The 21629-nt window shown below is 37.9% G+C and overlaps 1 protein-coding gene across 2 annotated transcripts in view; it reads right to left on the minus strand.

Annotated features, from left to right (window-relative positions):
* Positions 1-1016: 1016 nt before the first annotated feature.
* The window catches only part of klf15 (Kruppel like factor 15), a 30216-nt gene continuing 9603 nt past the window's right edge, over positions 1017-21629 (minus strand). For both annotated transcript variants that reach the window (XM_062054638.1, XM_062054639.1), the window contains one exon: positions 1017-4605. In XM_062054638.1, coding sequence (XP_061910622.1) covers positions 4437-4605 — 169 coding nt within the window. In that variant the 3' untranslated portion in view covers positions 1017-4436. The remainder of the gene's footprint in view (positions 4606-21629) is intronic.

Consider the following 21629-nt stretch of genomic DNA (forward strand, 5'->3'; position numbering starts at 1 on the left):
AAATTGCCAATAAGAAATTAATGGTATCGGTATCGGTATCGATATCGATGAAAATGCAAGAAAAAGTATCAGTATCGTATCGAATCCTAAAAGTGTGGTATCGCCCATCCCTAGCTCTTGATCAATCACTCCTATACTTTAAAAAGCAGGCCTGGGCAATTATTTTCACTCAGGGGGGCCAAATTTAGAGAACAAAATGTGTCTGGGGGCCGCTATATCTATTTTTTAGGAAAACTAATACAAAATCTCACAATGATTGAATGCTACAAATGTTATGACAGACCACCTTAAAAAACGGAATGGAATTGAAATTGTTTCTATGAAGGATAAAAGACTGAATATTGACAACATGTGAAGGTCACACCTCCTCTCCATACACATATTGTACAATCAAGCCAAATGCAACAAAAATGCAACAAACAGACAAATATGAACGCGAAGGGTAAAAAAACAAAAAAACATCTACAATCATATATATGTGATATATCACTAAGCTTTAGAACTTTTTTGTACAAATCTCCTTCCACGTCTGTCCCTGACACCCACATTTCAGCCTCTGGAAACACTCTGTGGAAACACTCCCCGCCCACACTGCTTGGTGCCTCGTCTGAGCTGCTGTGACGTACATTACCATAGTAACTAGTAGGGTTGTACGGTATACGGTAGGGATGTCCGATAATGGCTTTTTGCTGATATCCGATATTGTCCAACTCTTTAATTACCGATACCGATATCAACCGATATATGCAGTCGTGGAATTAACACATTATTATGCCTAATTTGGACAACCAGGTATGGTGAAGATAAGGTACTTTTAAAAAAAAATTAATAAAATAAAATAAGATAAATTAATAAAAAAAAATGTTTTGAATAAAGAAGAAAGTAAAACAATATAAAAACAGTTACATAGAAACTAGTAATGAATGAAAATGAGTGAAATGAAGTGTTAAAGGTTAGTACTATTAGTGGAGCAGCAGCACGCACAATCATGTGTGCTTACGGACTGTATCCCTTGCAGACTGTATTGATATATATTGATATATAATGTAGGAAGCAGAATATTAATAACAGAAAGAAACAACCCTTTTGTGTGAATGAGTGTAAATGGGGGAGGGAGGTTTTTTGGCTTGGTGTATCTTGTGTTTTTTATGTGGATTTAATAAAAAAACAAAAAAAAAACAACAACAACAAAAAAAAAACGATACAGATAAAAAAAAACCGATACCGATAATTTCCGATATTACATTTTAACGCATTTAACGGCCGATAATATCAGCAGGCCGATATTATCGGACATCTCTAGTATACGGGTATTAGTATACTACCGCGATACTAATGAATCATATTCGGTACCATACTGCCTCTGAAAAGGCAGTATGGTAAGATTTTTTTGTTAAAATAAAGCCAATAATGCAATTTTTTTCTGGTCCCCTTTACTTAGAAAAGTATCGAAAAGTACCAAAAAGTATCAAAATAATATTGGTATCAGGACACTAGTCACTAAAATATCATGCAAAAGTACAGATTCCAACTATTGAAATAGTTTGTATAGTTGCAGACTTACGGCCATTAGAAAACATCACCGCACATCATAATGGTAGTTTGAGTTCCCACCTTAAAGATCTTGAAAATGATTTGGTAATGTCCAGCGGGCCAGCTTGGAAAGCTTAACGGGCCGCATGTGGCCCCCGAGCCTTAACTTGCCTAGCTTTGGTTTGAAGGATGCTGAAAAGAAACAAGTAGATCTTTTCAAAATCAATAGTTTTCTTCTTCTAAAACTGTCCGATAGTTGTCTCACGTTAAAAACCAATAGGTGTCTTACCCCGATTTAGACGACTTACTTTGTTATGTTCGAAGAGCAACAAGTTGTTAAGGCCTAAGACAGGACCGTATTGGTGTTGTCTTCGATATGTTTAAAAGCACTAGAGTTCTTGCTCGGACGTCGGCCAACAGCTGCAATAAATCCAAAGACAAATGTACGAACACGTTCTAATGCAGCTGATTTATGCCTTTAATGTGTGTGGTGGGTGTCAATAAAAAACAATAGAGGTATTGCTCTCGAAACGTAGACCAAACCTCTTACTTGTTAAAAAGTGCTGACTTTCACATTGTCGGCAGAAACATAGCAGTCCCAGGGCGAGCAGGGACCATGTCACAAGACCAAAACCACAAGAAAACAACTCTCTTTTGATCAATGGGGTTCTTGCCTCTTTCCCTGCACCATAGAGTATCCATTTTGAATTTGGTAGTTAGTTGTGTCTGACGTATTGCAAATGTAAAATGTCTTGTTTGGCGACAGAGGCAAGGAAAAACTCCCTCTAACGAAGAAACGTTGGGAAACATGAGCTCAATAGGGTTCTTGCCCCTCACCCTGACCATACTGAATCCATTTCAAAGTTGTTTTCCTCAGTTTTGACTGATTAATTGCAAAATGTATGCCAATTATATTGCTATAGCTAGTCTTGTTTGGCGACAGAGGCAAGGAAAAACTCCCTCTAACGAAAAAACGTTGGGAAACGTGAGCTCACTAGGTTTCTTGCCCCTCACCCCGACCAATAGTGCATCCATTCTGAAGTTGGTTGGGTTAGGTTTCACTGACGTGTTGCCAAGTCATGCCAATTGTATTGCAATAGCACCGGTATTTTGGCGACGGAGGCAAGGAAACACTGCCACTAACGACAAAACTTTGGGAAACATGAGCTCAATAGGTTTCTTGCGACGGAGCCAAGGAAAAACTATTTCTAATGAGGAAATATCATCCAGTGGGGTGTCTGTCTGCCTCGACCTAAATCCATTTTGAAGTTGTTTCCCTTAGTTTTGACTGATCAATTGCTAATTCATGCCATTTCTATCGCTATGGCGTCTGTTGTTTGGCGACAGAGGCAAGGAAACACTCCCATAGGTTTCTTGCCCCTCACCCTGACCAATAGTGCATCCATTTTGAAGTTGGTTGTGTTAGTTTTCACTGACGTGTTGCCAAGCCATGCCAATCGTATTGCAATAGCACCGTTTGTTTGGCGACGGAGGCAAGGAAAAACTGTTTTTAATGAAGAAACATCATCCAGTTGAGTGCTAGGTCCATTTCGAAGTTGTTTTCCTTAGTTTTGACTGATTAATTGCTGATTCATGCCAATTCTATTGCTATAGCGTCTGTTGTTTGGCAACAGAGGCAAGGAAACACTCCCATAGGTTTCTTGCCCCTCACCCTGAGCAATAGTGCATCCATTTTGAAGTTGGTTGTGTTAGTTTTCACTGACGTGTTGCCAAGCCATGCCAATCGTATTGCAATAGCACCTGTTGTTTGGCAACGGAGGCAAGGAAACACTCCCATAGGTTTATTGCCCCTCACCCTGAGCAATAGTGCATCCATTTTGAAGTTGGTTTGGTTATTTTTTTACTGCCAAGTCATGCCAATTGTATTGCAGTAGCACCTGTTGTTTGGCGACGGAGGCAAGGAAATCTCTTTCTAAGGAAGAAACATCCTCCATTGGAGTGGTACGTCCATTTGGAAGTTGTTTTCCTTAGTTTTGACTGATTAATTGCAAAATTCATGCCAATTATATTGCTATAGCATCTCTTGTTTGGCGACAGAGGCAAGGAAAAACTCCCTCTAACGAAAACACTTTGGGAAACGTGAGCTCACTAGGTTTCTTGCCCCTCACCCCGACCATACTGAATCCATTTTTGAAGTTGGTTGGGTTAGTTTTGCCATAGCATCTGTTGTTTGGTGACGGAGGCAAGGAAAAACTCTTTCTAAAGAAGAAACATCATCCATTGGAGTGCTAGGTCCATTTCGAAATTGTTTTCCTTAGTTTTGACTGATTAATTGCAAAATTCATGCCAATTATATTGCTATAGCATCTCTTGTTTGGCGACAGAGGCAAGGAAAAATTCCCTCTAACGGAAAAAAATTGGGAAACATGAGCTCAATAGGTTTCTTGCCCCTCACCCCGACCAATAGTGCATTCGTTTTTGACGTTGGTTGGGTTAGTTTTGCCATAGCATCTGTTGTTTGGCGACGGGGGCAAGGAAAACCTTGACAGTTGTGTACTTAGCAGGGGGCATTAAGGCCACAGCAGTCCTCACGTCCATTATATTAAATGCATAAATGTTGTTTGGCAACATTTGGCTCCAGAAAGGCAAGAAGTGTTCTCTAAGGCAAGTACAATAAACAGTAAAAAATACTCTGAATAGACAATTTGACTTGTGATTGGCTTGCATGAGACAACAAGAAGCTTATTCTACTTGTGAGGGTTTGTTTGTGTGTCAAGTAACATTTTGTACCTTCTTTAAGTCTTTTTTTTTCTTTTTTTTTTTTTCCAAAATGATCACAGTACGTCCGTCCTTCAAAAAGAGTGTCTCGTCCTCCTTTCGTCACCACACAATCGCCCGCCCCCCTTCGCTTATAGTCCGTCAGGGGCGGGACGGGGCGAGGGTCAGTTGGTAGAGCGCCCTGTCCTGCTGCTCCGTGGAAAGCGGTGGACTTTGAGGTGTTTGGAAAGGTGGTCGCTGCGGGCAAACTTCTTCTCGCAGACGATGCACTGGTACGGTTTGACTCCCGAGTGGGAGCGCCGGTGTCGGGACAGCTCGTCCGATCGGGAGAACCTGCCGGAGTGGGGGCACGTTAGTGACAAAGCATACAATCACTGCTTGAAATGGGTGTTGTTCAAAATCAACAGCATTCTCGCCATTCACACATAATCATTTGAAGATGATTTGTTGGAAAAAGTTATGGGTGGTTTTATTTGATCATAATGGTATGGCGCTATATAGCAGTTAAGCGACAGAGGCAAGGAAAAACTCCCTTTGAGAATTTGGTTTTATTTGAGTTAAATATTATAGCACAATGTAGCAGTTCAGCAATAGAAGCAAAACACATCATTTTAACAAAGTGGTTTTATTGTTTTTATTGCTGTATCAAAGATGGTTATATTTGATGTAATTACCTCCTCTTTTATTTGGACTTTCCCTGGTTACATGGCAACAGCTGTTTCTAAGGGAAGGGGGTCATAAACAGCCATCGCCTTTGATTACAAACAGTTAAAAAAAAGGTAGTAAAAGATTTTTTTTAAAAAGATCCCTGGAGGGGAGTCAGTTCCTGCTTCCTCTCCGCTTTTGTAGATCTCGGGTCAAAACAAAATCTTCCTGAGGATTACATTATTCATGTTGCTTCTACACAGTGGAGTTTTACAAGCCTTCTTCTTGGTAGGATCAAAGACAGCTTAGATACAATTATTCTAACAAAAGGGATTTTATGTGATTTTATTGCTTTGGTGCAATATAGCAGTTGAGCGACGGAGGCAAGGAAAAACTCCCTCTGAGAATTTGGTTTTATTTGAGTTAAATATTATAGCACAATGTAGCAGTTCAGCAATACAAGCAAAACACATCATTTTAACAAAGTGGTGTTATTTGTTTTTATTGCTGTATCAAAGATGGTTATATTTGATGTAATTACCTCCTCTTTTATTTGGACTTTCCCTGGTTACATGGCAACAGCTGTTTCTAAGGGAAGGAGGTCGTAAACAGCCATCGCCTTTGATTTACAAGAGTTAAAAGAAAAGGTCGTAAAACAGTTCAAAGAAAAGTTCCCTGGAAGGGAGTCAGTTCCTGCTTCCTCTCGGCTTTTGTAGATCTCGGGTCAAAACAAAATCTTCCTGAGGATTACATTAGAAGACAGAAACCGACCGCCTTCATGTTGCTTCTACACAGTGGAGTTTTACAAGCCTTCTTCTTGGTAGGATCAAAGACAGCTTAGATACAATTATTCTAACAAAAGGGATTTTATGTGATTTTATTGCTTTGGTGCAATATAGCAGTTGAGCGACGGAGGCAAGGAAAAACTCCCTCTGAGAATTTGGTTTTATTTGATTTAAATATTATAGCGCAATGTAGCAGTTGAGCAATAGAATAATAAAAAAACCTAACAAAGTGTCTTTTTTTTTTTTATTGCTGTAGCAAAGTTGGTTTTATTTGATGTAATTATTATAGCAGTTGAATGATAGAGGCAAGGAAAAACTCCCTCTAACTTGATTTTTTTTTTTTTACAGCACAATACAGCAGTTAAGCGACAAAGGCAAGTAAAAACAAACTGGTTTATTGGATTTTTATAACTATAGTGCAGCAAGACAAGTTAAGCGACAGAGGCAAGGAAAAACTCCCTCTAACAATATAGTTTTATATGATATTATTGCTATAGCAATTGAGTGACAGAAATATTCTCTCTAACAAAGCGTTTTTTTTTGTATTTATTTTATTATAGGAAAGGGGGAAAAAATACCTTCACAACGTGGTTTTATTTGACTTTATTCATTATAGCGCAATATTACAGTTGAGCGACAGAGGCCAGGAAAAACTCCCTCCAACAAAGTGGTATAATTAGATTTTTTAATTGTTATAGCGCAATATATAATTCGCTTTAACACACTGGTTTTATTGGATTTTCATAACAATAGCGCAACACAGCAGTTGAGCGACAGAGGCAAGGAAAAACTCCCTCTAACAATATGGTTTTATATGATATTATTGCTATAGCAATTGAGTGACATAAAAATTATCTCTAACAGAACGTTTTTTAAATGTATTGTATTGCTTTGGCGCAATATAGCATTTGAGCGACAGAGGAAAGGGTAAAAAATACCTTTCACGACGTGGTTTTAATTGATTTTATTATTATAGCGCAATATTGTAGTTGAGCGACAGAGGCCAGGAAAAACTCCCCCCAACAAAGTGGTTTTATTGGATTTTTTTATTATTATAGCGCTATTTTATTTATTTAAAAAATATATATTTTTATTTGATTATTATAGCGCTTTTTTCAATTGTTATAGCGCAATCTAGAATTTGCTCTAACACACTGGTTTTATTGGATTTTCATAACAATAGCGCAACACAGCAGTTGAGCGACAGAGGCAAGGAAAAACTCCCTCTAACAATAAGATTATATATGACATTTTTGCGCAAGCTAAAGCAATTGAGTGACAGAAATATTATTTCTGACAAAGATTTATTTGATTTTATTATTACAGCGCAATATTGCAGTTGAGCGACAGAGGGCAGGAAAAACTCCCTGCAACAAAGTGGTTTTATTGGATTTTTTTTATTGTTATAGCGCAATATATAATTCGCTTTAACACACTGGTTTTATTGGATTTTCAAAACAATAGCGCAACACAGCAGTTGAGCGACGGAGGTAAGGAAAAACTCCCTCTAACAATGTGGTTTTATATGATATTATTGTGCATTCTAAAGCAATTGAGTGACATAAATATTCACTCTAACAAAGATTTATTTGACTTTATTATTATAGCGCAATATTGCAGTTGAGCAACAGAGGCCAGGAAAAACTCCCTCCAACAAAGTGGTTTTATTAGACATTTTTTATTGTTACAGTGCAATATATTAACAGAGCCAAGGAAAAACTCACAGTAAACAACAAACCGTGCGAAATGTAAAAAAATGATCATTTTAAAACAGATTTGAGTCAAGGTGCCAAACGCTGCACCAATACAACGTCGAGGTATTTTTATAGGCCGGTAACCCGAGCGGCGTGATGCCATGCGTGCGTATCGGCCCGCGTCCTTCCTGCGTAGTTAACGACGTGGCCCAAAATTGGGCTCCCGACACATGAGAGGCCACAAATCCTGGTCTATTCCTGTCCTCCGGTGGTCTCCACGGGCTTGGGTGTGACGGGCGAGGGGGAGCTTTAAGTGGGATGACAGCACCCGGCGGCGGGCCTTAAAGCGCACGTATTAGCCAAGCCAGGCGATAACTCCGGGTTATATCAAGCCATTTCCACCTCAGATTGCGCAACATCAGTCTGTTTATCATTTTTAGCGGCTCTGCAATAAAGTGCGGCGCGCTTAAGTAAGCATTAAAAACGGAAACCCAAGATCAGAGAGGCAAAGTATTTATTGGCGTATTGATTCATGTTTATTAGTTTGGTGATGCGCATGATGTGCCCGCGCTAACTTTACACGCAGCGGGCGCATAAAGAAATGCCTCTAGAGTCGTGCAAAGTTATATTTCAAGACCACACACTTCAAATCCGACTTTTCCCCGCTTTCTGGTCGACATAAGTTTAAGGAGGGATTCCATTACTTTTTACGGACACAGGAAATGCATGAAGATGTCCAATAGTATCGCGATACGGCCACCGTGTGATATCTGATTCATCGCTGGAAAAATGTAGCACAAGTTGATAGGGAAGATGGCATCACACATACATTTATGTTCCGTCCCATGACAATCATTGGTACTTTAACTTTAACTTGAATAGGGCACACCGGATTATAAGGCGCACTGCCGATGAGCGGGTCTATTCAGGTATTTTTTCATACAAAAGGCACACCGGATTATAAGGCGCATTAAAGGGTCATGTGTGGTTGTTTTTTCTACATTAAAAAGACTTCCTTGTGGTCTACAAAACATGTCATGGTGGTTCTTTAGTCAAAATGTTGTGTAGATGATGCCGTTTTGTGGGCGGTCTTATTTACGTGTTTACTTGAGTCATATTGTAGTATACATGTATCTCTTATGTGTGACTGCCATCTACTGGTCACACTCATCATTTCAGCGTGTAGCAAAATAAAATAGCTTCGAGGTCGGTAAGCACAACCAAAATGACTCGGTACATTAGGTTATAAGGCGCACTGTCGAGTTTTGAGAAAATGAAATGGATTTTAGGTGCGCCTTACACGGCACACTCTGGGCATTCTCTCGATGAGCGTCGAGCACACCCCGTGAAGTGAGAACCATTCCAGGTGACTACCGCTTCAAGCTCATGGAGAGAATGCCAAGAGTGTGCAAATGCAGTAATCAGAGCAAAGGGTGGCTATTTTGAAGAAACTAGAATATACAACACGTTTTTAGTTATTTCACCTTTTTTTGTTAAGTACATAACTCCACGTGAGTTCATTCATAGTTTTGATGTGACAGTCTACAATGTAAATAGTCATAAAAATAAAGAAAACACATTTAAATGAGAAGGTGTGTCCAAATTTTGGACTTAAATGTATAATAGACTGTATTTCATTATGTATTTATTTATTTATATTATTCACATGTGAATAATGCTGTATAATAGACTGTATTTATATTATTATCATGTGAATAATGCTGTATAATAAACTGTATTTATATTATTCCCATGTGAATAATGCTGTATAATAGACTGTATTTATATTATTCACATGTGAATAATGCTGTATAATAGACTGTATTTATATTATTCTCATGTGAATAATGCTGTATAAAAGACTGTATTTATATTAGTCACATGTAAATAATGCTGTATAATAGACTGTATTTATATTATTCACATGTAAATAATGCTGTATAAAAGACTGTATTTATATTATTCACATGTGAATAATGCTGTAAAATAGACTGTATTTATATTATTATTTACATGTGAATAATGCTGTATAATAGACTGTATTTATATGATTATTTACATGTGAATAATGCTGTATAATAGAATGTATTTATATTATTCACATGTGAATAATGCTGTAAAATAGACTGTATTTATATTATTATTTACATGTGAATAATGCTGTATAATAGACTGTATTTATATTATTATTTACATGTGAATAATGCTGTATAATAGACTGTATTTATATTATTCACATGTGAATAATGCTGTATAATAGACTGTATTTATGTTATTCACATGTGAATAATGCTGTATAATAGACTGTATTTATGTTATTCACATGTGAATAATGCTGTATAATAGACTGTGTTTATATTATTCACATGTGAATAATGCTGTATAATAGACTGTATTTATGTTATTCACATGTGAATAATACTGTATAATAGACTGTATTTATGTTATTCACATGTGAATAATGCTGTATAATAGACTGTGTTTATATTATTCACATGTGAATAATGCTGTATAATAGACTGTATTTATATTATTCACATGTGAATAATGCTGTATAATAGACTGTATTTATGTTATTCACATGTGAATAATGCTGTATAATAGACTGTATTTATGTTATTCACATGTGAATAATGCTGTATAATAGACTGTATTTATATTATTTACATGTGAATAATGCTGTAAAATAGACTGTATTTATATTATTATTCACATGTGAATAATGCTGTATAAAAGACTGTATTTATATTATTTACATGTGAATAATGCTCTATAGTAGACTGTATTTATATTATTATTTACATGTGAATAATGCTGTAAAATAGACTGTATTTATATTATTATTTACATGTGAATAATGCTGTATAATAGACTGTATTTATATTATTCACATGTAAAAATACCTAAGAGTTTATTGTCTATTGTGAGCTAACTGTGGTGCTGAATTTCCCCCAGGGATCAATAAAGTACTTTCTATTCTATTCTCTATTCTAATAATATCAATAATAATAGCGTGTCTCGCGGTGATGCTAATAAAACGAGCACAAGGTGCAACAACTCAAACATCGCTGCTGCTCACTGCTCCCCAAGGGGATGGCTCAAATGCAGAGGACAAATTTCACCACATCTTGTGTGTGTGTGACAATCATTGCTACTTTAATCTTTAATCTTTAATCAACAACACCCGGCAGGGATCGGTATGTCCTTTTTGTGTACATTTTTTTGGGGGGGACGGACACATGGTGTGTGTGTATCATCTGCATCCTTTTTTTGTTCAACAGCACCTCCACACCAACTGGTGTGAAGTTTATCACCCTGGACATGTTGCAGGTGCAGCATGCGAGGTCACGGGGTTGATAACACAAAGTTTACTGCAGGGCACTCCAGTCCAGGATGTCCTTGGTCCAGCTTGGCGTGACTCCTGCCTCGCATACATGCAGTATCTAGGACGTATTGTGTGTTACACCAGTATTTGGGGGGAAACACACACGGTGCAGTACACCTGCTTGTCAATTCATCGGAGCCCGGTGAGGGTGGGGCCTTGTTTTTAGTGACACACCTGACAGGAAATCACTGTCACCGGGCCACAAACTGTCATTTTTTTGGTTTGGAAAACCTGCCAGCGCATTTCTATCTGCATGCCATCATGTAAACTGAGATTTTATTTTTCAAAGGGTTTCCTCATACTTCTTTTGTACATTTAGTCTGAGAGTCGCAGTACTAAAAGGTCCCGATCAGGAAAAAAAAAAAAGGATTCCTGACCCGTCTTCATGCACAACAACACAACTGTAGAGTCCGCTTATTCTTGTTAATCAATCAATCAATCAATGTTTATTTGTATAGCCCTAAATCATGAGTGTCTCAAAGGGCTGCGCAAGCCACAACGAAGAAGTTAAGAAGTAGAACGGTGCAAATGCGACTTTTGTTGATGTGTGAGGTTCCACAGGGCTCTGTCGTAGGTCCCCTTCTTCTTAGTTTTATCTTTTTCTTCTACCTTCGTCATACCATTAATTCATTCCTATGCATGTTTAATTCAGCCCCAACAATTTTATGTGGGAATCCTCCAAGAAAAGTGCTAGTTTTGGCCCGGAATGTACCGTATTTTCCGGACTTTAAGCTGCTACTTTTCCCCCACGCTTTACACCCTGCGGCTTATAAAACGGTGAAGCTAATTTATGGATTTTTGCTTGCTAAAGGCCATAATGTTTTGTATTCAACAAATAGTTTACATTCAAAAAACAACCGACAGAGACACTGAAAACATGTTATTGTTTGTACTATCTTTTGGACAGGTAGAAAATGTTCTACCTTTTTTGTGCCCTTAACCGTAAAAAATAACTGTCTGTAGCGTTTCTATTCGACAGGATTCTTCATTCATACGTTTGTAAGTTTTACAATATAACTAACACTATGCACACGTACTAAACGGTCCCGTTTGCGATGTCTGTAGGTGTGTTTTCGTGCGTATTTGTACGTGCTATTGTGATACAATCAAGCTCGTTAGCATAAGTGAACATGCTATCCATCCATCCATTGTTTACCGCTTGTCCCGTTCGGGGTGGCGGGGGGTTGCTGGACATGCTAATTAGGGTAAATAAAAGTATACAAAATATATCGTAAGGGTATATATCTACAGCTTACAGTCCGTATTAGCTAATGCATGTAAAAATTCTTAAATTATTCTTCACATTCTTCAAACATTTGGTGTGTGCGGCTTAAATACCCGTGCGATTTCTAGCCTGGAATTTGACATTTCTCATTCCGTACCTTAAAACCAATAATACTGAACACAATCAAAGGAAAAACTGGAGCTTTATTTTTTGTGATCATTATGTTAATTTTAATGAAGACATCATCAGTTTAAATGTGCAATATTTCACTAGTCAAGGGAAGGCCAAAAGTAGGATCAGTCATTTACGTGTCTGAAGTTTCCATATTTATGCCTGATGAAATCTCAGCACAGTCTTGTTACCTTTGTATTAACCAACAGGAAGCAATATGTGAAGATGGGTGAAAATATGTCAACACGGCTAGATATATCCTGTGGTGTGCCGCAGGGATCAATACTGGGACCAAGATTGTTTAATCTTTATATAAACGACATTTGTAAAGTTACAAAGGACTTCAAGTTAGTTTTATTTGCGGATGATACAACTGCTTTCTGTTCAGGAGAGAACACACAGAAGATAATACAAATAATAACAGAAGAAATGAACAAATTAAAAAGATGGTTTGACAAAAACAGACTATCTTTGAATCTCAGTAAAACTAAAATAATGCTATTTGGTAATAGTAGGAAAGAGCATCGTACACAAATACAAATAGACGGAGTAGACATCGAAAGGGTAAAATAAACCAGATTTTTGGGAGTATTAATAGATGATCAAATGAACTGGAAATCTCATATACAAAACATACAACATAAGGTAGCAAAAAACATTTCAATAATGAATAAAACAAAACACGTCCTGGGCCAAAAATGACTTCATATTCTCTACTGCTCACTAGTGTTAGCATATCTGACTTATTGTGCAGAAATATGGGGAAATTACTACAAATGTGCGCTATATTCACTAACCGTGTTACAAAAAAGATCAGTTATAATAATACATAATGTTGGATATAGAGAACATACAAACACTTTATTTGTTAAGTCAAACATATTAAAGTTTGGTGATTTGGTCAAATTGCAAACAGCTAAAATGTTGTACAAAGCAAACTATAACCTGCTAGCAAAGAATGTACGACAATTCTTCTCAACTCAAGAGGAGAAATATAACCTTAGAGGGAAAAAAAAGTAAAACATTTATATGCACGTACAACACTTCAAACTTTTAGCATAACAGTATGTGGAATTAAATGATGGAATGGATGAAGTAAAGAAGTTAAAAATTGTACTGATATTGTTATTGCTTGTTCAAAATAATAGTGCTTACAAAGTACAAAGAAGAAGAATTATGAGAAATACTTCTAACCTTATTACAAATAAGATATTCTTCATCTCAGTATGTTAATAATGACTGAATTAATTACATATTATAAAAGTGCTGTGTATACTAATTCATAGATGTTATTTTATTATATAAAAAGGTCAGTAAATGATTCTATATCATTGTAAACGCTTTGAAGTGGGAAAGGGGTAGGATTAAATAAGCTTTGCTTCTTCCTACTCCTTTTCGGGCATGATGTTATATGAAATTATATGAAATTGTGTGATGTATTATCAATCAGTCAATCAATCAATGTTTATTTATATAGCCCTAAATCACAAGTGTCTCAAAGGGCTGTACGAGCCACAACGACATCCTCGGTACAGAGCCCACATACGGGCAAGGAAAAACTCACCCCAGTGGGACGTCGATGTGAATGACTATGAGAAACCTTGGAAGTGTGTTCATGTTCCAAATAAACTAAAGAAAGAAAGTTACCGTATTTTTCCGACAATAAGCTGCTACTTTTCCCCCACGCTTTAGACCCTGCGGCTTATAAAACGGTGAAGCAAATTTATGGATTGTTGCTTGCTAAAGTAAAAATTCTTAAATTCTTCTTCAATTTCTTCAAAAAAATTGGTGCGATTTCTAGCCTGGAATTGGACATTTCTCATTCCGTACCTTAAAACCAATAATACTGAACACAATCAAAGAAAAACTGGAGCTTTATTTTTTTTGATCACTGTGTTCATTTTAATCAAGACAGTATCAGTTTTATCCAAAACCAAACATGAAACGCCACAAATATGAATTCATTTGAGCCATTTTTGGCGAAGACTGCAGTTTTTCAACAAGTTTGTGGAAAATATTCTATCACTATGTGACTTAGAGCATTGCATTATATTAATCCAGTTTGTTTTGTTATTAATTGTCTACTATTGTGCTACTAATGACTCATACTGAACAAACAGAAATGGCATCTTTGCATACTTTTCTCCAGCTTAGGAAAACCACCAACGTTGCACAAGGAACAAGGAACCCCTACAGAACATGTACTTCCTGTTACCATTCCTTCTGCAGCCTGTTTAGGCATCAAACTAGTTGTTTCTAACTTATGCTGGTTGTTGCCAAACACGGAAACACCATGAGGGCCATTCCATTCAATCTGCCACATTTGGTATTCCCAGGGAACACGATGGATCATTGCATGACACAATTAACAGTCAAATATCCCATACTTCTTTTATTTAACCAAGCAAAGTGTCCTGAACAGGAAACATTACGACAAGCTAGGCCAACACACGTCTACAACGCTAAATATATCCTGTGGTGTACCTCACAGATCAATACTAGGACCACAATTATTCAATCTCTATATAAATGACCTTTGTAAAGTTACAAAAGATTTAAAGTTAGTGTTATTTGCGGATGATACAACGGCGTTTTGTTCAGGAGAGAACACACAGGAGATAATACAAATAATAACAGAAGAAATGAACAAATTAAAAAGATGCTTTGACAAAAACAGACTATCGTTGAATCTCAGTAAAAGTAAAATAATGTTATTTGGTGACAGTAGAGGAGAAAGTCAAACACAAATACAAATAGACAGAATAGAAATTGAAAGAGTAAATGAAACAACATTTCTAGGTATAATGATGGATGATAAATTGAACTGAAAATCTCATGTAAAAAATATACAACATAAAGTAGCAAGAACACAAAGATCTATAGAGGCAGAAATTTAAACAAACTAGAACCTGCTAGCAAAGAATGTACAACATTTCTTCTCAACTCAAGAGGAGAAATATAACCTTAGAGGGAAAAATAATTTAAAACATTTATATGCACGTACAACACTTAAAACTTTTAGCATAACAGTATGTGGAATTAAATGATGGAATGGATGAAGTAAAGAAGTTACAAATTGTACTGACATGATCCAGTTTAAGAGCTTGTTTAAATTAATAGTGCTTACAAAGTACAAAGAAGAAGAATTATGAGAAAAACTTCCAACCTTATTGAAAATATTCTTCATCTCCGTATGTTAATAATGACTGAATTAATTAATTACATATTACAAACTGTTGTATATACTAATTCATAGATGTTATTTTATTATATAAAAAGGTCAGTAAATGATTTTATATAATTGTAAATGCTTTGAAGTGGGAAAGGGGTAGGATTAAATAAGCTTTGCTTCTTCCTACTCCTTTTCGGGCATGATGTAAATGAAATGATATGAAATTGTGTGATGTATTATGATGTAAATGTGTTCATGTTCCAAATCAACTAAAAGAAAGAAAGAAAGAAAGAAAGAAAGAAAGAAAGAAACACGTCAAAAATGAATAAAGCAAAACATGTTCTAGACCAAAAATGACTTCATATTCTCTACTGCTCGCTAGTGTTACATATCTGACTTATTGTGCAGAAATATGGGGAAGTAAGTACAAAAGTACACTTCATTCATTAACAGTGTTACAAAAAAAGATCAGTTATAATAATACTTCATGTTGGATATAGAGAACATACAAACACTTTATTTATTTAATCAAAGATACTGAAATTCCAGCACATAGTGAATGTGCAAACAGCTAAAATGATACACAAAGCAAACTACAATCTGCTAGCCAAGAATGTACAACAATTCTTCTCAAAAAAAAGAGGAGAAATATAATCTCAGAGAAAAATGTCATTTAAAACATTTGTACGCACGTAGAACACTTAAAGTCCTACTGAAAGCCACGACTAGCGACCACGCAGTCTGATAGTTGATATATCAATGATGTCATCTGAACATTGCAACACATGCCAATACGGCCGGGTTCACTTATTCCAGTCTATGGAAGCGGTTCTTTTCTTATTGAACGGTTCTTTTCTTATCGAACAACCGGGAGAACCGGTTTGGAACATCATCCCTAAATACTACACAATTATTTTATGCATTTTATTAGTAGATTTTTTTTAAACAAAAATGTCATAAATTATGTTAAATTGCAATAATGTCACCTCAAAATGTGATGTATATTACTGATAAAACAGTACTGCTGTTTTTATGGTAAAAAAAAATAAAAATAAAATAAATGGTCAGCTCAGTTGCCAGAATTTTACTGTAAAATTTACATTAGTTATTTTTACTGTGAATAAAAAAAAATGCAATTTTACAGTACAATTTTGGCACCTGAGCTGCCAGTTTGTTCTGTTTGTAGGTTTTTGGGTGTATTACTGTAAATGCCAAAACAGCACCACAGTTTATTACAGTAAAAAAAAGGATGTTTTTTTTCATTTAGCGAAAAATGCTGTAAAAAAACAAAGTCCATTTCACAATTTTACCATATTGCTACTTTTACATTGCACAATTCAATGCATTATTAGTAGGGATGTGGGGAAAAAAATGATTTGAATTCGAATCGCGATTCTCACGTTGTGCGATTCAGAATCGATTCTCATTTTTAAAAAATGTATTTATTTTATTTTCATTATTTATTAATTTTTTTAATTTTTTTTAAATGTTTTTTTTTATGTTTTTTATTAATTTAAAAAAAATAATAATTATGAATCAATCCAACAAAACAATACACGGCAATTCCATAACAATGCAATCCAATTCCAAAAGCAGCAACACTCAGAAGTGCAATAAACACAACAATTGAGAGGAGACACAAACACCACACACAACAATTGAGAGGAGACACAAACACCACACACAACAATTGAGAGGAGACACAAACACCACACACAACAATTGAGAGGAGACACAAACACCACACACAACAATTGAGAGGAGACACAAACACCACACACAACAATTGAGAGGAGACACAAACACCACACACAACAATTGAGAGGAGACACAAACACCACACACAACAAACAAAAATGAATATTATCAACAACAGTATGAATATTAGTTACAATTTCAACATAGCAGTGATTAAAAATCCCTCATTGACATTATCATTAGACATTTATACAAATAAAAAGAACAATAGTGTGACAGTGGCTTACACTTGCATCACATCTCATAAGCTTGACAACACACTGTGTCCAATATTTGCACAAAGATAAAATAAGTCATATTTTTGCTTCATTTAATAGTTCAAACAAATGTACATTATTGCAATCAGTTGATAAAACATTGTCCTTTACAATTATAAAAGCTTGTTACTCTGCTTGCATGTCATCAGCCTGGGGTAGATCCTGCTCACATCTATGTATTCCATCAATAGAGTAGATCCTGCTCAAATCTATGTATTGCATCAATAGAGTAGATCCTGCTCAAATCTATGTATTCAATACATAGACAATCCTTTTCAATCGGGAAAATATCCTTTTTGAATCGTGTCGAATCGAAAAAAATCGATTTAGAATGGAATCGTGACCCCAAGACTCGATATTGAATGGAATCGTGGGATTCACAGCCCAAAGTTTCTCATAGTCATTCACGTTGACGTCCCACTGGGTTGTGAGTTTTTCCTTGCCCTTATGTGGGCGCTGAACCGAGGATGTGGTTGTGGCTTGTGCAGCCCTTTGAGACACTTGTGATTTAGGGCTACGTAAATAAACATTGATTGATTGATTGATACCGGTATTGCAATATTGGTATCAGGACAACCCTAATCTAAACCCAGCAGAACCATGTCCATGTCCATGTCCATGTCCATGTCCACGTCCATGTCCATGTCCATGTCCATGTCGTTTCTGCACCAACAAAGTCTGCAACAATGGACTATCAAGTCATCCCACCATCCAACCGCTCGTTATCTTAGCACCCGGCCGCCGTAACACCGTTTGTCTTTCAACCGGCTTGACACCGCACAAACTCAATAAAAGGTGGACCAGCGCCGCGACATGAAAAAGCTGCGTGGTCGGAAGGTGTGACACATCTAAAGATAAACCAAAGGAGCAGACGGCCTGGGCAACAGCGGCGGTGGAAAACGCTGCGAGGGACAAAAGAATGCGTCAGCTGACAATCCGCGGACGGGGGTGGCGGCCTGTCAGGTGCGCGCGCGGGGCCAAAACTGTTTGGGTTTGAGCGCGGCCATCCGGACGGTGACCTCACCCAAGAGCGGGAGATAAACACGCTCCCCGTGTTCCCTTTTGGTGTTGACATGTTACCTTTTGCGTGACTGTCATGTCAAGCGTGGGGCGAGCAGGAGGATGAAAGGACTGAGAAAATAGAACCATGTGCGAGTTCTATATGTAAGGAGCACGGCCAATGAAACACGAAACCCCCCGACTCCTCACACATGGATCTATTCTGAAGTTCCTCATTTGAGGAGGACCCGGGTCACCTCCAGCTCCTGGCAGGGGGGCGAGGAGCAGCAGTGCAGGAGCATTTATTACCTTATATTACACATGTCATGTCATGGCAGCGACGGACTTTGGACAATGAAATAGAATAATGCTCATTTGGAAGGTTATTTTGGGGAAAAAAAAATATATATTTTGCTTCATGCAAAAAGTGATACATACAGTATGTAAAGGATATCACCGCATGGGCTCAGGAACACTTCAGAAAACCACAGTTGGTCGCTACATCTGTACGTGCAAGTTAAAACTCTACTATGCAAAGTGGAAGCCATTTATCAACAACACCCGGAAATGCCGCCGGCTTGGCTGGGCTCCGAGCACATCTAAGATGGACTGTTATAGGTGCAAAGTTCTAAAGCCAGCGTCTGTGATGGTATGGGGGTGTATTAGTGCCCAAGACATGGGTAACTTACACATCTGTGAAGGCACCATTAATGCTTAAAAGGTGCATACAGGTTTTGGAGCATCAAAAAAGCCACATCAGTGTGTAAAGGATATCACTGCATGGGCTCAGGAACACTTCAGGAAACCACTGTCAATAACTACAGTTGGTCGCTACATCTGTAAGAGCAAGTTAAAACTGTAATTTGCAAAGTGAAAGCCATTTATCAACAACACCCGGAAACGCCGCCGGCTTGGCTGGGCCCCGAGCTCATCTAAGATGGACTGTTATAGGCGCAAAGTTCTAAAGGTAGCATCTGTAAAGGTATGGGGGTGTATTAGAGCCCATGGCATGGGTAACTTACACATCTGCGAAGGCACCATTAATGCTTAAAAGGTGCATACAGCTTTTGGAGCATCAAAAAAGTGACATCAGTATGTAAAGGATATCACCACAGGAACACTTCAGAAAACCACTGTCAGTAACCACAGTGTGTCGCTACATCTGTAAGTGCAAGTTACAACTCTACTATGCAAAGTGGAAGCCATTTATCAACAACACCCGGAAATGCCGCCGGCTTGGCTGGGGCCCCGAGCACATCTAAGATGGACTGTTATAGGCGCAAAGTTCTAAAGCCAGCGTCTGTGATGGTATGGGGGTGTATTAGTGCCCATGGCATGGGTAACTAACACATCTGCGAAGGCACCAGTAATGCTTAAAAGATGCATACAGGTTTTGGAGCATCAAAAAAGCGACATCAGTGTGTAAAGGATATCACTACATGGGCTCAGGAACACTTCAGGAAACCACTGTCAATAACTACAGTTGGTCGCTACATCTGTAAGAGCAAGTTAAAACTGTAATTTGCAAAGTGAAAGCCATTTATCAACAACACCCGGAAATGCCGCCGGCTTGGCTGGGGCCCCGAGCACATCTAAGATGGACTGTTATAGGCGCAAAGTTCTAAAGCCAGCGTCTGTGATGGTATGGGGGTGTGTTAGTGCCCAAGACATGGGTAACTTATACATCTGCGAAGGCACCATTAATGCTTAAAAGGTACATACAGGTTTTGGAGCATCAAAAAAGCGACATCAGTATGTAAAGGATATCACCACAGGAACACTGCAGAAAACCACTGTCAGTAACCACAGTGTGTCGCTACATCTGTAAGTGCAAGTTAAAACTCTACTATGCAAAGTGGAAGCCATTTATCAACAACACCCAGAAATGTCGCCGGCTTGGCTGGGGCCCCGAGCTCATCTAAGATGGACTGTTATAGGCACAAAGTGTAAAAGCCAGCATGTGTGATGGTATGGGGGTGTATTAGTGCCCAAGACATGGGTAACTTATACATCTGCGAAGGCACCATTAATGCTTAAAAGGTACATACAGGTTTTGGAGCATCAAAAAAGCGACATCAGTATGTAAAGGATATCACCACAGGAACACTGCAGAAAACCACTGTCAGTAACCACAGTGTGTCACTACATCTGTAAGTGCAAGTTAAAACTCTACTATGCAAAGTGGAAGCCATTTATCAACAACACCCAGAAATGTCGCCGGCTTGGCTGGGGCCCCAAGCTCATCTAAGATGGACTGTTATAGGCACAAAGTTCTAAAGCCAGCGTCTGTGATGGTATGGGGGTGTATTAGTGCCCATGGCATGGGTAAATAACACATCTGCGAAGGCACCAGTAATGCTTAAAAGATGCATACAGGTTTTGGAGCATCAAAAAAGCGACATCAGTGTGTAAAGGATATCACTGCATGGGCTCAGGAACACTTCAGGAAACCACTGTCAATAACTACAGTTGGTCGCTACATCTGTAAGAGCAAGTTAAAACTGTAATTTGCAAAGTGAAAGCCATTTATCAACAACACCCAGAAATGCCGCCGGCTTGGCTGGGGCCCCGAGCACATCTAAGATGGACTGTTATAGGCGCAAAGTTCTAAAGCCAGCGTCTGTGATGGTATGGGGGTGTGTTAGTGCCCAAGACATGGGTAACTTATACATCTGCGAAGGCACCATTAATGCTTAAAAGGTACATACAGGTTTTGGAGCATCAAAAAAGCGACATCAGTATGTAAAGGATATCACCACAGGAACACTGCAGAAAACCACTGTCAGTAACCACAGTGTGTCGCTACATCTGTAAGTGCAAGTTAAAACTCTACTATGCAAAGTGGAAGCCATTTATCAACAACACCCAGAAATGTCGCCGGCTTGGCTGGGGCCCCGAGCACATCTAAGATGGACTGTTATAGGCACAAAGTGTAAAAGGCAGCATGTGTGATGGTATGGGGGTGTATTAGTGCCCAAGACATGGGTAACTTACACATCTGTGAAGGTACCATCAATGCTTAAAATGTACATACAGGCACATACAAAATATACCAAAAAATATACTACTGTACTCCCATCCAAATATTAGCACGGAGGCAAAAAGAAAGACATTTACCTCACAGTTTCCATGCTTGTTTTCCTTTCAGGTGTGGAAAAGTTTACATAACACAAAACACAGCATGTGGTCCAGCCTCAGAGACCTCATAATGTACATACAGTACATGAGGCCCAGAAAGATCTGATGTTGCATAACAACTTTTTTTT

Source organism: Entelurus aequoreus, linkage group LG07 (genome assembly GCF_033978785.1).
Source record: "Entelurus aequoreus isolate RoL-2023_Sb linkage group LG07, RoL_Eaeq_v1.1, whole genome shotgun sequence".
In the NCBI taxonomy this organism is placed as follows: Eukaryota; Metazoa; Chordata; class Actinopteri; order Syngnathiformes; family Syngnathidae; genus Entelurus; species Entelurus aequoreus.